A 14,521-nucleotide genomic window follows, 5' to 3' on the forward strand; every position below is an offset into this window, starting at 1 on the left:
GCAAGTAAGCCAACCCAGCATCTTGAACCAATGAATAAAATACGTATCCAAGAAGTTCCTTGTATAGAAACACTTGTGGGTACGTCATGTACACTCTCCGTCCCATATTGAGAGTTTCATACTCTTTTTTTTGTCATTTTTCAAATTAAAAAATCAACTATTTTCATGGATAATTATTCAAATTTTTTCGCACCGTAATAAAGATCTCGATTAGTACTTTAATTTGGTGCGAAAAAATTTCAAAAATTATACACAGAATTAATTGATTTTTTTATTTGAAAAATAACACAACTTTTCGTAGTGAACTCTCAATATGAAATGGAGAGAATAGAAATTAACATTTGAGTGGGCACATATATTTTTGAAACCATACCACTAACAAGTATAGTAACAACTGATTAGTGGAAGGAGTATTTAAATATTTTTAAAATCATCGTATTTGGGTGTACCACTTACAATTGATTAATGTAGAACTAATTTCCGTGCCTTACTATTTAATTACGTATTTTGAAATAACCATCATATTTGTGGACATTCCACTAGCAATTGATTAAACACACCTACAAATATCCTTTCCCCAACTTTAATTGGATGTAGTCCTAGTGGAACACGGGGCTGATGTGCCCATCCACAGCAGCATGCAACTGTGCTATTCAAGTCGTCCGTTTCGGCAATTAATAGTCTAGCGAAGAGTTATTTTATGACCGATAATAAAATACTATTAACGATAATAGATTATAGGACAATCCAAATCGTATAAAAGACAACCGTCCAAACGTCTTTTAGACGATTTGAATGGCACAATTGCATGTTTTTATGAGATGGGCACAGCAGCCCCACTCTTACGTCCCTAGTAGATGCCAAATAGAATTTTCCTTGTCCAATATCCTTAAATTATTCCCCATTACACCAACTGATCATCAACCAAAAACTCTCTCTCCTCTCAAATGAAGATTTACACTCCTCTCAAATGGGTCCTTCTCTCTCTAGCCATACTGATCATCTGTAGCCACTCCCATGCAAGCCAAACACCTTTTAGAACTGATCATGATTTTCACCTCCCAAACCAAACCCATGATCATTTGGGGACCCAACCCACAAAATCCAAACACACCCACGTGAAACTAACCCCTCCTGTTCTGATTTCAGGGGTTCTCTGTTTCCTAGCTGCCGCCATATCTAATGCCGGTGGGATTGGTGGTGGCGGCCTGTTCATAACCATACTGACCCTAGTGGCTCGTTTGGATCTCAAAACAGCTTCGAGTTTTTCAGCGTTTATGGTCACAGGGGGGTCGATTGCGAGTGTCATGTACCACATGATCTCTTCCAGTCCAAATTATGGCACCAAGAGTTTAATAGACCATGAAATATGTTTTCTATCAGAGCCAGTTATGTTATTAGGAGTAAGTATTGGGGTGATGTGCAATGTTATGTTTCCAGAATGGCTTATCACCGTACTGTGTTCAGCTTTTCTTGCTTGGTCTACATTCAAGACGATTATGTGTGGGGTGGGGAAGTGGAAATCGGAAACAGGGGAAAGGAAACAGAAAGGGTGGGGGGAAACGGAAAATGGGTTGGTGGGAATTGATGGGAATTGTGGTGGGAGTGGAGTGGAGATCAACAAAGAGAGTGGTTTGAGTGGAAGCGTAGTAGGATTGGAAAGCAGGCTGGTGGTGGGGCAGGATGGAAATTTTGGTGGAAATGGATTGGAGATCAACAAAGAGAGTGGTTTGAGTGGAAAATTAGTAGAAAGCTGCAAACAAGGGATTCAATGGAGGAAATTGGGAGGGTTGATGGTGATCTGGTTCTCCTTCTTCGTTCTGCGTCTTTTGACTGGAAATCGGTACGGACAGGTATGGCTTTTTCTTTTTTATATACTTTGAGTCTGCAATTAAGCATGTCAATAGACCAAATTTGATCCAAATCCGATAGGATCCGAATCTCGTCCAATTACAAATAATTTGAATCCGATCCGAATATGGCTTCTACAAAAAGCAATTTTACAGACACAACTTTAAAACACAACTGTGTCTGAAACCGTTTGATGCATACAAGCCTCCACACACAACCAACGGTTTCGGACACAGTTGTGTTGTCCGGAGTTGTGTTTTGAATTGTATTCCTAGACTTTTTTTACCATTCGCACTCCAATTTTTGTACAATTGATTTATGCACTCCAATTTTTACCATTCGCACTCCAAAAGTAAAGCGCGGAAATCAATTCCTTCAAAATTTACCATCTGCACTCCACTTTTAAAGTTTAAACATCAACAGCCAAAATATGCTGTTGATTTTTACCTTCAAAAGTGAAGAGCAAATGGTAAATTTTGGAGTGTAAAATTCATTGTCATCAAGCACATATGCCCCCATATCTGATGAGGAAAAGAAAACATTTTCTCAGAGAGAGTTGTTTGATATAAAAAACAGTTTTTAGTTTCAATGAGAAAGACTAGAGTTTTGTTAAGAAAATAGTTTTCCTTTATTTGCTGTGTTTTGCTAAAAATTAGTGTTTCTTTAAAAGTACAGACAAGGTTTCTTTTTCATTAAAACAAATTTCTAATCTTACCCAAAAAGGTTTTGGGTTTAATTTGCCAAAATGATACTAATTGTCTATCGCTTGTAGAAGAAAAAAAATACGGATCAAACAAAAGAAAATGATCGGATCCGATTCGTACACGGATCGAATCCGATCGGGTATATCCAAATTTGATCCGATAATATTTTATTTCTCGAGTAGGATCAAATGGGTTATCGGGCAATCGAATTTCAATTATTGGATTTGGATTTTATCGGATTGGCTTCGGATTTTATCAGGTCCATATTAAATGATCTAGTTGCATTTAGCACTAATACAGACCTATTAAACAGACAAACCCGTAACATTTAATTAGCACTGAGAAAGTAGAAGTCTGCAGGGCCCATGCTATCAAAATATGGAAGCAATAATAATATTCCGTATTAACTAATTTTGGAAGCCATAATCACCATAAATTGAAATGGCCACTATTAGTAATCGGTCTTGCTATTGTCAGTCCACTAGGCTGACGATAAGCACACTAGAAGACAAGAAAAATACGTATTTCTATATACTTTTTATACCCTTTAATACACATTCACACACTCACTATTATCAGCTCATTGGGCTGATTTTAGAATTTCCCATACTAATCAACCGAAATATCATCCATATTTGGATAAAAAAAAATCTTAAGTCATGATGGGTATCCATATGGTAAACATTTCACAATGAAATGAAACAAAAATTTTGTCTCTGCAGTTTTTGACAATGTTTGTGGCTGTTAAAGGTGATCTCAGAGATAGTTTTCTATTTTTGTGATTGGCAAATGTGAGTAGTGTTAGAATAGTTAGATTAACGCCTTGAACGAAGAGTTAGTCTCCTAACCTTTTTTCTCCTAGCACAAAAGAGCACCCCCTAAATGACGTTGAACCAAAGGCCTCGTGGCATCTCCGATGTAGTTTACAGCAGTATTATTTGGCGAAAGTACATGAAAACTAAACTTATGTGGAAGCGTTCAATCTACTCCTAGAGAGGGGTGAATAGGAGTTTTGATAAAATAAAATAACAATTTGAAAGAAGATTAACTGATTAAAAATTAATATCGATGAACCAGTCGATAATCCCAATTAATCCAAACCAAAACTCAAGTAGTGCAGTAGAATAAACTTGAGACAAGATATGCACGATTTAAGGGGGGAAACTTAGGGTCGTAAATAACCCTAAGCCAAAACCCCGACCTAACACTACTGTTTTATTTTATTAATCGAAAAGAAGTACAAATTGTGAAATAACAAAAACCTTACCCAAGCCTTTATCTATTCTCGCCAATCTCCGGTGCTCCCAGAGCTTCTTCAAGATCCAATAGATGCACCACGGACTTCATGCCCCGATCTCCGGATTCAACTGGCTCCAAATCAATCTCCAAAAAATTTGGTCACAACAACAAATGGCACCAAAAATCACAAACAATGAATGAATGAATAATATGATGTGAAGCGTGAGCTAGACAACCCAAACAGCGTTCAAAGATGCAAAGGGCAAAAACAAACAAAAACGGACCCGTGCACGTACCCCTTTCTCTTCTTTTTCTTATGAGCACAATCTCTTGCTTTTAAAAAGAAGTCGTCCACTCCTCTATTTTAAAAAAAAAAAAGAAAACTTTTAATAATGCCCGTATGGAAAGCAAAATCTCACCGAATTTCCGGAGAGGCAAACGTGCGAACTTTTTTTTATACTCCAAAAAAGAAAGTCTCGTAACAATAATGATATATATATATATGGTAAACCGATTTTCGGAGAGTTTTATAGGAAAGACCCCACCAAAGTTGCTCGAGCCAGTAACGAGTTGTTCGAGCTTAAAAAAAAAAAAAAAAACCAGTGTGGCCAAACGAAACTTGCCCGAGTTTATGCTTGAGCGAGTAAACAGGATCGGATGAGAAAAAACAGGAAATAAAAGGGATAATTAAAGAATAGGGATACTCCATACAATCAGCAATTTTGGCCAAAATAAATCCACTAAATGACAATCTTTTAGAGCTAATATGCATGATGTGTTGTGTAACGCTTTCACCTCTCAAGCAATATGATCGAATTCGCAGCGATCAACTTGGTGCAGAAAATGGGAGGAGCATCGAGCGAGCAACTACCCCCTAAGAACCTACCCCTTACAATCAAACGGAGTCGATAGGACAAAGACACCAATGGAGGTTTTGAACAACCCCGGAAAGTGCCAAAATATCTAACAATCTCCCCCTTTGGCATTTCCGGGACAAAACCAACTGCACTAAACATAACGGAAAAATACAACGGAAAGAAATAAACACTAGCCTAAACTAGGTCTATCCAATGAAGCTTGAGTTGATCTTCCAATACCTGCAAAGACAGCTCAACGAAAACTATGCGACACAATACATGTTACGAAAAATAGAATGGGTCAACATAATTTAATAATAAACGACAAAGCAACATTATATCCAAAAACAGAAAAATTAGACCAACGATTCATTAATAAAATAAATCTCCCCTTATAAATTTCTCCCCAAATGAACAATAGCACTCAACAAATGAACAAAAGTACTCAAAAATCTACCAATTTTCGTAAAAATTCTTCATCTTTATGCAAGACTCAACGATACATATCACTCCCACTCCCACTCCCACTCCCAACCCATGACCATAAAAATTCTCCCCCTTTTTGTCACGGAAAAACAAAGAAAATGACTGTATTAAAGTGAGACACACGCAACCTGAAAGCATACGAGAGAATCGTACGATATGCAATTAATAACAAAAATCACATAGACAAGATGGCCAATAGAGAAATACATCGAATGGAAATTTAAAACCATATCAACTCATAGAAGCAGAATGATGCAGATCACAGAATGAACAGAATGCCATGCTCAAGCCTATGAATGTGAAGTGTAACACAGTGCATGAGGAGCAAGAAAACTTATCAAGGACTAATTAAGTGGGCTCTAAGCTATATCCCGAGAAAGATCTAAACAAGACTATCAGTAGGAAGTCAAACCAGAAACGTTTGGACCTAGGAACTTCACAAACTTCATCAGTTGTTTTAAACTCGAGATTAGCGACTTACACCTAGCTTGTTGGGGCAAAGGATCAGGCAGCTATATCCTCTAAGGCAAAGAAACAAATGTAAATAAACCCCCTTTTTTTGATTTGCTTCTTATATATATATATATATATATATATATATATATATATAGGGGTATTGTTCATCAATTTTTTTGTATTTTTTTTCCAAACAATAAACAAGAAATAAAAGAAAATCTCAAATTGATTTTTCCAAACCCTAGAGGTGCGTTACACACCAATCCATAGGCGGTCCATCTCATAAGGAGTCAAATGAGGGAAAGCATCCCTAGGTAAACAACGAACATGTGGTCAATCAAAGTGAATAGTCAAGATAAACCCAACTGAGACTCAATAGAGACCATTTAAACAATATAAGTTTACTAGCTCCAAGTGAGATTGTGTGGATAGAAATGTGAGCATGGGATTCTGATACCAAAACAGAGAACAATATTACTATGTAACAGAGAGATATGATCGAAAAAATTTCCAAGCACTCAAAAGACATTGCAAGCACACACACGATTAAAAAAAAATCTTTGATTCAAAATAAGACACAAAAAAGAAAAAATAAATAAACAAATAAATAAATTACTACTAAGTACATAATAACACATGACAACTCGAAATTAAAAACATTCAAAGCAAGCTTATGAGATGACATGTGAACCCACACACAATCTAATCTAGAGAAATTAAACCAAGAGATTTTCTAAGGTACTCAATCCTAAGAGAATCTAAAGGCTTAGTGAAAATATCTTCTTTTTGATCTTGTGTGGGTATAAAACTCAAGTGCCATGACACCATCTCCAACCAAATCATGAACAAAATGATGAGGGATGTCAATATGTTTAGTCCTAGAATGTTGGACTGGATTCCTAGAAATATTAATGGCACTTGTGTTATCACAAAAAACAATCATTGCACCTAGATAAAGATCGTAGTCATGAAGCATTTGCTTCATCCATAAAAGTTGGGTGCAACAACTACCAGTAGCAATATATTCTGCCTCTACGATGGACAACGAAACACAATTCTGCTTCTTACTATGCCAAGCAACCAAGCAGTTTCCCAAATAGAAACAACCATTAGAGGTACTCTTCCTATCATCCACACTTCCGGCCTAATCGACATTGAAATACGTGGCTAAGTCCACATTAGTACCCTTAGGTTACCAGAGACCAAGCGTGGAGGTGGCCTTAACATAACGAATAATTCACTTGACAATGATCAAGTGAGACTCTTTGGGGTCAAATTGATAGCGGGCACACACTCCAACACTAAACGAAATATCGGGACGACTAGTAGTAAGATATAATAAGCTTTCTATCATACTACGATAAAACGTGGAGTCAACACTAGCGCCCTCAATATCTTTAGCAATCTTAACAGTGGAACCCATGGGAGTACGAGTACTCTTGGAATCCGTCAAACCAAATTTTTTGACCAATTCTTTCGCATATGTGAATTGGAACAAAAATATCCCATCATTCAATTGACGAATTTGAAAGCCTAGAAAGTAAGCCAATTCTCCCACTAGGCTCATTTGAAACTCATGGGACATCTGTGTGCCCCAGACTGTTTCGCATGCCGCTCATTTTTGGATCCGAACACAATGTCATAAACATATATTTGAGCGATTAAAAGGTCACTCTCAATTTTCTTCAGAAATAAAGTTCGGTCTGCTCCCCCTTTTTCAAAACTGGTATTTAAAAGTTGGACGGTTAAACGTTCATACCAAGCTCGAGGGTAAGGGTCATCATCGGGCCTGCCCGGCCCGCCGACTCACTACCCAAGCCCGCCTATCGGGCTGGGCCTATCGGGCTTATTCTTTTTTGTGGGCCAGGCTACATACCTTAAATTGAAGCCTAAGCCTGCCCACAGGCTAGCCCAATTGACTGGCTGACGGGCCAAAATCTGAACGGGCTTGTGGGCGGGCTGGCAGGCGGGCTGATGTCATTGCAGTAGTTGGGCTTCTATCTCATTATAGTAGTTGGGCTAGAATTTTGATTTCATATAAGATTCTCATTACAGTTGTTGGGCATACTACTATTTGCAAAAGTAACTCTACCATAAATTTTTCGTTGCACCAAATAAAAAAGCCCTACCGTACTAACAGTTAGTCAGTTAGCAACGTTCAAAAGAGAAATGGAAAAAAGTAAATAACTAATAATTGCATTTGCACAATCGAATTAAATGTTTTTTAATCAAAAGATGAAAAAAATTTTGAAAAGAAGACAGAGTAAAGGTCGAGAGAGATAGAGGAGGATTGCTTTGGGGGAAAAACCCATGCCCACTGTTTGCTAGTATTGGGCAGTGTAAAGACGAGTAATTATTCAATACTTCCGGAGTATATGAACAGTATACTTCCTCCTCTCACATAACATGTGGGTCTTATATGTGTCTCTCGTGTGACCCCCACATGTATGTTATGTGAGAGGAGGGAGTATACTATTCATAAACTCCAGGAGTATTGAAAATAATTTTCATGTAAAGACCATGCCCATTATTTTAGGAGAGGGAAAAGGCATGGTCAAAAAGGAAAAGTGGCTGTTTTGTAACTTACAAGTTGTAATGGGCAGAAACATGGGATTTCGGGCTAATGCTCGGGCTGTCGGGCGGGTATTCTGGGTGGGCTCATGGGCGGGTCAACGGGCGGGTCAAGTAAAAAATATCTAGGCCCAAGCCTGCCCGTTGAAAACTACGGACTGGGTAAAAGCCCAGCGGGTCGGGCGCCTTCGGTCTAAATGATGATCCTTACTCGAGGGGCTTGTTTAAGGCCATAAAGGACCTTACGAAGGCAGTACACATGATCAGGGAATGAGGGATCAAATAAACCCTTTGGGTTGTTTCACATACACCTCCTCCTTAAGGTCACCATTCCAAAAAGCACTTTTAACATCCATTTGAAATAATTTAAAATTAACAAAGGTCATCATCACTCTCTTGTGTGATGCAGCAGAATTAACAAAGAGATTAGTTGCGTACTAATCGAACAAATGATAAACTCGAATCCACGAGAGAGAAAGACAAAGTCTGAATATTATTGAATGATTGAATAAATTACACCATATTTATACTAATAGGAGTCCTAACAATAAGGCAACTACCTAGAGTAGAGATCAAGCAAAACAATTACTTGGAAACCAAGACCATAATAAAAAGGAAAATATCGTCTCCAAGGAAATAACATCTCTAAGGGAATAATAAATCCTACCAAAACTAGGAAATAGAAAAATAAGGAACGTGCAAAACAGGTAGCACAAATATAATTTTCTAATAATATTGTTCCTAAATAAAAGTTTCCAAAAATATAAAAAAATCATATGATCTTGCCCTACATCATGTGTCACAGAGGATTCTTCCCTGGATGATTTAAAAGCAATGATTTTGTTAGGCTTTAATGTAGGTTTCTTTGAGAGAAGATTCAATTCAAACGTTTGAAGTTTACCTACAAGTTCCTAAAAAGCATATGATTAACGTTATCACTTTCTTCTATCGCGACTACATCCCTTAGCCCTAAACTTCTCAGGAAGAGACCTAAGCACTTTTTGACAAACTTTAAGATTTGGGATAGGTTCCTAATGCATGGAAGGAATTAACGATGTCACTCAACTTTGTGATAAAACTATCAAAAGTCTCGTCTTCCTGCATTCTCAATTCTTCAAAACGTGTCGTAAGCATTTGGAATTTTGAAATTTTAACGGTCTTAGTACCCTCATGGGTGACTCGGAGAATATCCTAAGCCTCTTTTGCAGTGGTGCATGCGGAAATACGACTAAAATCGATCAGTTTTACTCAATGCATCATAGATGGCTCCTAAAGCTTTAGAGTTTGCCTCAAAACTATCATTGTCAGAAGAATTCCACTCAGTGTCCTCCGTAGCCGTCATCTGTTTAGTCATAGTGTTTTCTATGGTAGGGGCCTCATAGCCGTACCTAACAAATCTCCAAACCCTAACTCCAAAAGAACTCAAATGCGTGGTCATACGGGCTTTCCAATACAGATAATCATTACCGTCGAAAAAGGGTGGCCTCGAGTTTGAGGCTCCTTAACATGGTGCGTTCATGTCCATTATAACAAGAATGAAACTCAGGTGGTTAAACCCAAACTTAGCAACCTGCTCTGATAGCAATTGAAATTATGCGGAAGTGTTCAATTTACTCCTAGAGGGGAGTGAATAGGAGTTTTGATTAAAAAAAATACCAATTTGAAAGAAGATTAATTGATTAAAAATTAATATAGATGAAAAGGGTTTATAATCTCAATTAATCCATACAAAAACTCAAGTAGTGCAGTAGATAAAAATCGAGACAAGATATGCATGAGTTAAATAACCCTAAGCCAAAACCACGGCCTAACACTACTGCTTTATTCTATTAATCGAAAAAAAGTACAGATTGCGAAATAACAAAAACTTTACCCAAACCTTTACCTATTCTCTGCAATCTCCGGTGCTCCCAGAGCTTCTTCAAGATCCAATAGATGCACCACGAACTTCACGCCCGATCTCCGGATTCAACCAGCTCCGAATCAATCTCCAAAAGATTCGGCCACAGCAGCAAACGACACCAAGAATCACGAACAGTAAATGAATGAATGATATGATGTGAAGCAAGACCTAGACAACCCAAACAGCGTTCGAAGATACAAGAGGCAAGAACAAACAAAAACGCACTACAATGAAGACCTATTGCGAGGAAATATGGCGAGGAAATCTAGCAAATACTTTTTGCGACAATCTTTAGGCGAGGAAAATTTTCCTCTCAAATACATTTTACGAGGAAATTAGGTGTTTGGGCGAGAAAATTAAATCCTCGCTAGCTGCAAGCCTTTCGTGTGGTAGTGACGGAACTCAATGCCGTGCAACGCTTTCTCTTCTTTTTCTTTTGAGCACAGTCTCTTGCTTTTATTCTTCTTTTTCTTATGAGCACAATCTCTTGCTTTTAAAAAGAAGTCGTCCACTCCTCTATAAAAAATAATAAATAAAAACTTTTAACGATGTAAATATGGAAAGCAAAATCTCACCGAATTTCCAGAGAGGCAAACGTGCGATCTTTATTTTTTTTTATACTTCAAAAAAGAAAGTCTCGTAACAATAATGATATAAATATATATATGGTAAACAGATTTTCGGAGAGTTTTATAGGAAAGACCCTACCAAAGTTGCTCGAGCCAGTAAAGAGTTGCTGCGGATCAAAAAAAAAAAAAGTAAAGAGTTCCTCGAGCATAATTAAAAAAATATATATGTGGCCAAACAAATCCTGCTTGAGTTTATGCTTGAGCGAGTAAACTGGATCGGTTGAGAAAAAAGGAAATAAAAGGGATAATAAAAGAATAGGGATACTCCATTCAATCCGCAAATTTGGCCAAAATAAATCCACTAAATGACAATCTTTTAGAGCTAATATGCATGATGTGTTGTGTAATGTTTTTACCTCTCATGCAATATGATTGAATTCGCAGCGGTAAACTTGGCGCAGAAAATGAGAGGAGTATCGAGCAAACAACTACCTCTTAAAAACCTACCCATTACAATCAAACGGAGTCGATAGGACAAAGACACCAATGGAGGTTTTGAATAACCCCATAAAGTGCCAAAATATCTAACAAAGACCCCTCAACTATCACTTTTTCTTACGGATACCCCCTAACATTTAAAATCGACCATACAAACCCCCTCAATAATATGAAATAATAAACTGGCTAACTCTGTTAACGAAAATAGGAGAAATGATAATTCTACTCCTTAAAATCGTCAACACTGACCCCCTCATCTATAAAATATCCACACTGACCCCTTCAACTTAATGGTCTTTTTGACAAAAAGGTGTTCATTAGTTAACGGTTATAGATGAGGAGGTTTGTATGGATGATTTTAAATGTTATGGGGTCTCTATGTACTTTCATTGTAGTTATTTTTCTCCTTGTATGTTTTTGCTCTTAATTAATAATAATAAAAAATCTACAATTTTAAAGTAATTAGTTGACATAGGAAATCAACACTTGAAACAATTAATTTAATGTTAATTACTAAACCACTCAATTAAGGTTATTATGATTTTCACATGTGCTGTAAAAATTATTAATGAAAACTCAACAGCGTACAATTATCGGTTTTTAGCACATGCATAACACTTGCCCGAGTGAAAATTCGACTACTAACTTGTTACAGCAAGTGCCGGCCCCAATGTTTGGGTTGCCCAAACCAACCTCAAGCTTGGTTGCCTGTTTATTATTAAGTCATAAACTATTAAAAAATAAAAAGCAAAAAAAAAATTCAAAGTTACATTGTGCTTTTAGTTTGAATTATATCAAAAAAATTAAAATCAAAATGTAATTCTGGTTATATTGCTTTATGACTTAGCATGATCCAATTCAAAGAAAAATATGATGGGTTTCTATTTAATTTTAACTTTCATTTATTTATTTTTATTTTGATCATTGTTCAATATTTAATGATAAAATGAAAAAAGAAACATTATGGACCAACTTGTAAAAATACAAACCTGACTTTGAAAAAATGGTTAATCTTTTCATCGGAAGTTTTTTAACTCATCTCAAATGAGTCGTAATTGGGTGATCAGTTTTTTTTTTTTTTTTTTGACCAGGAATAAAACTCGATAATTATATAACACAGCAAATATTACAGACGCGGTAAGGCTGCCCTAACTATATTATGATCAGTTAAATTGATAAAAGAGCAATATTGTAACAGTGACTATATCTAAGTATTACATTTTGCATATCATGTGTGGCAGTGATGTGGTGACACCTTCAAGGGAAATTAAAAATGGAAGCAAACAAACTAAGGAAATAAAATTTCTCCTTCTCCATCTAACATATTTGATATTTCCCCTCTACTTTTGTGTTTTATTAAAAATTATAAAAATAATAATAAGTTTTCAAAAGAGAGTTAATTTCTGTACTTTACTGTTTGGTATATGTAACTTTTGAACTGAACTGATGTGCAGGGTATAGCATTAGTAAAGCCTTGTGAAGTGGGATATTGGATTCTCTCATCAATGCAAATTCCACTAGCTTTATCCTTTACCACTTGGATTTTGTACAAAAGAGGAAGCCTCCTACATCAAACCTCCAACCACCAGGTGCTGGCCTGGTAGTATATAACATAATTCAATTACATCCCTTTACTCCTGCAAATCAAAGAGTTTGAATTCTCTCGGTTCCATTGCACTGTCCAGTTGGGCTTTGTGGGCCCACCGCATCCATGCGTAGATACTAGATTGGCCTTGTAGTCAAGGCCTGAAACTTAAAGATTTGCCCCCATCTAAGGTTTCAGGTTCAAAACCTCTTAATTGCTGTCAAATTTTTTGGGGCTAATTCATACAAAAAAATCATGGGCCTAAGATGTGGTATAAATGAAACCGCTCATCGAAAATAGACTATGCGATGAGCCCATGTGGCCCAAATTGACTCGTCCAGTCCATTAGAGAAGCAAGCGCTTATACAAATGTCCATATTTTTTGCAGATTATTACTTGTACCTTTTGTTTAACACTTGAGTTAATTATGACAGGAAAAAGAAGACCAAACTAGAGGAGGACCATCAAGGGAGTTCATTTTCCCTGTAATAGCTTTGCTAGCTGGGGTTCTTGGTGGAGTCTTTGGAATTGGTGGTGGAATGCTACTGAGCCCATTTTTCCTTCAACTTGGAATAGCACCAGAGGTATGACTGAACTCATGTTGCACCTCTCCACCAATAGCTAAATTTCCAGTTTAAGTGCTAAGATTTTTCACACGTGGTGTTAGAATTAGTTCCCTTCCACCCTTATGACATGAATTCAATCCTGAGAAAACGCCGATTGATTGGATCATAAAGCCCAATTCGATTTGGCTAGGTTTTCGTAGCTAATAGGCTTAAAGCTTCTTCAATGGATACAAACTTTCTTCTCCTCTCTATTAGTGTATAGTTTTTAACTTCTTCTTTTTTTGTTCATTTTTGGTGTGATTCAGGTGGCGGCAGCAACTTGTTCACTCCTGGTGTTGTTCTCATCGTCCATGTCAGCGATTCAGTACTTCCTACTAGGCATGGATCATCAGCACGTTTATGGTGCCCTCACCTTGGCTTTCGTTTGTTTTTCGGCCTCACTAATCGGATTGATGGTAGTCAAAAAGGCCATCAAAACATATGGCAGGGCCTCTCTCATTGTGTTCTCAGTTGCAATTGTTATAGCCCTGAGTACTGTTCTGATTACTACCTTTGGAGCTCTGAATGCTTGGAGAGAGTACAAAAGTGGGGGGTACATGGGCTTCAATCGGCCCTGTCAACAAGTGCGGAGCTAGTTGGTGGGGGCGGCAGCGTGACGCAGGTTATGCCGAGTTGAGTTTTGTTCACCCTCAACTTAAGAGGGTGAACATTACCCTCTTTTCTATTGATTGAAATGATGTGGACTCCACTACAAAGTGATGTCGTGCTTACCAAAAAAAGTATTGCATGGTAAGCATGACATCATTTTGTGGTGGAGTCCACACCATTCAACCAACGAGAGAGAGTGTAATGTTCACCCTCTTTTAAGGAGGGTGAACAAAATTGCACTCGGTTTTGCCTGGTTTCCTAGTTAGCTTTATGTTACAGTACTAATGGATTAGGCCTCTCTCATTGTGTTCTCAGTTGCAATTGTGATAGCAACTAATGATAGTAGGAGGTAGCAACCAAATGATAGGGATTATATGAATCTGTCATTGATGCTCTGCTAGGTCAAGTACACTATCCAATCCATCGGAATTTTAAAGGTGCCACTTCTTAGAGGCAATTGACTTGTGCCCATGACTGGCATCGGCTTTTCAACGGGGGCAATTCACCTATGCCCTGTCGGCAATTATAGGGCTGTTTTGGCTTATATACGGATTATCCATTTAAAGAATTCATATCTTCTTTTTACAA

The 14,521-nt window shown here is 37.3% G+C and overlaps 1 protein-coding gene across 1 annotated transcript; it reads left to right on the top strand.

The window, feature by feature from the left end:
* Positions 1-854: 854 nt before the first annotated feature.
* LOC131311365 (sulfite exporter TauE/SafE family protein 5-like) lies at positions 855-14,516 on the top strand. The gene is made up of 4 exons (XM_058338789.1): positions 855-1,853; positions 12,589-12,723; positions 13,154-13,303; positions 13,591-14,516. The coding sequence occupies exons 1-4, from the start codon at positions 948-950 to the stop codon at positions 13,918-13,920; spliced, it is 1,521 nt and encodes a 506-aa protein (XP_058194772.1). The 5' UTR covers positions 855-947; the 3' UTR covers positions 13,921-14,516.
* The last annotated feature ends 5 nt before the right edge of the window (positions 14,517-14,521 follow it).

The sequence above is a fragment of the Rhododendron vialii genome, chromosome 2a (genome assembly GCF_030253575.1).
Source record: "Rhododendron vialii isolate Sample 1 chromosome 2a, ASM3025357v1".
Taxonomy (NCBI): Eukaryota; Viridiplantae; Streptophyta; class Magnoliopsida; order Ericales; family Ericaceae; genus Rhododendron; species Rhododendron vialii.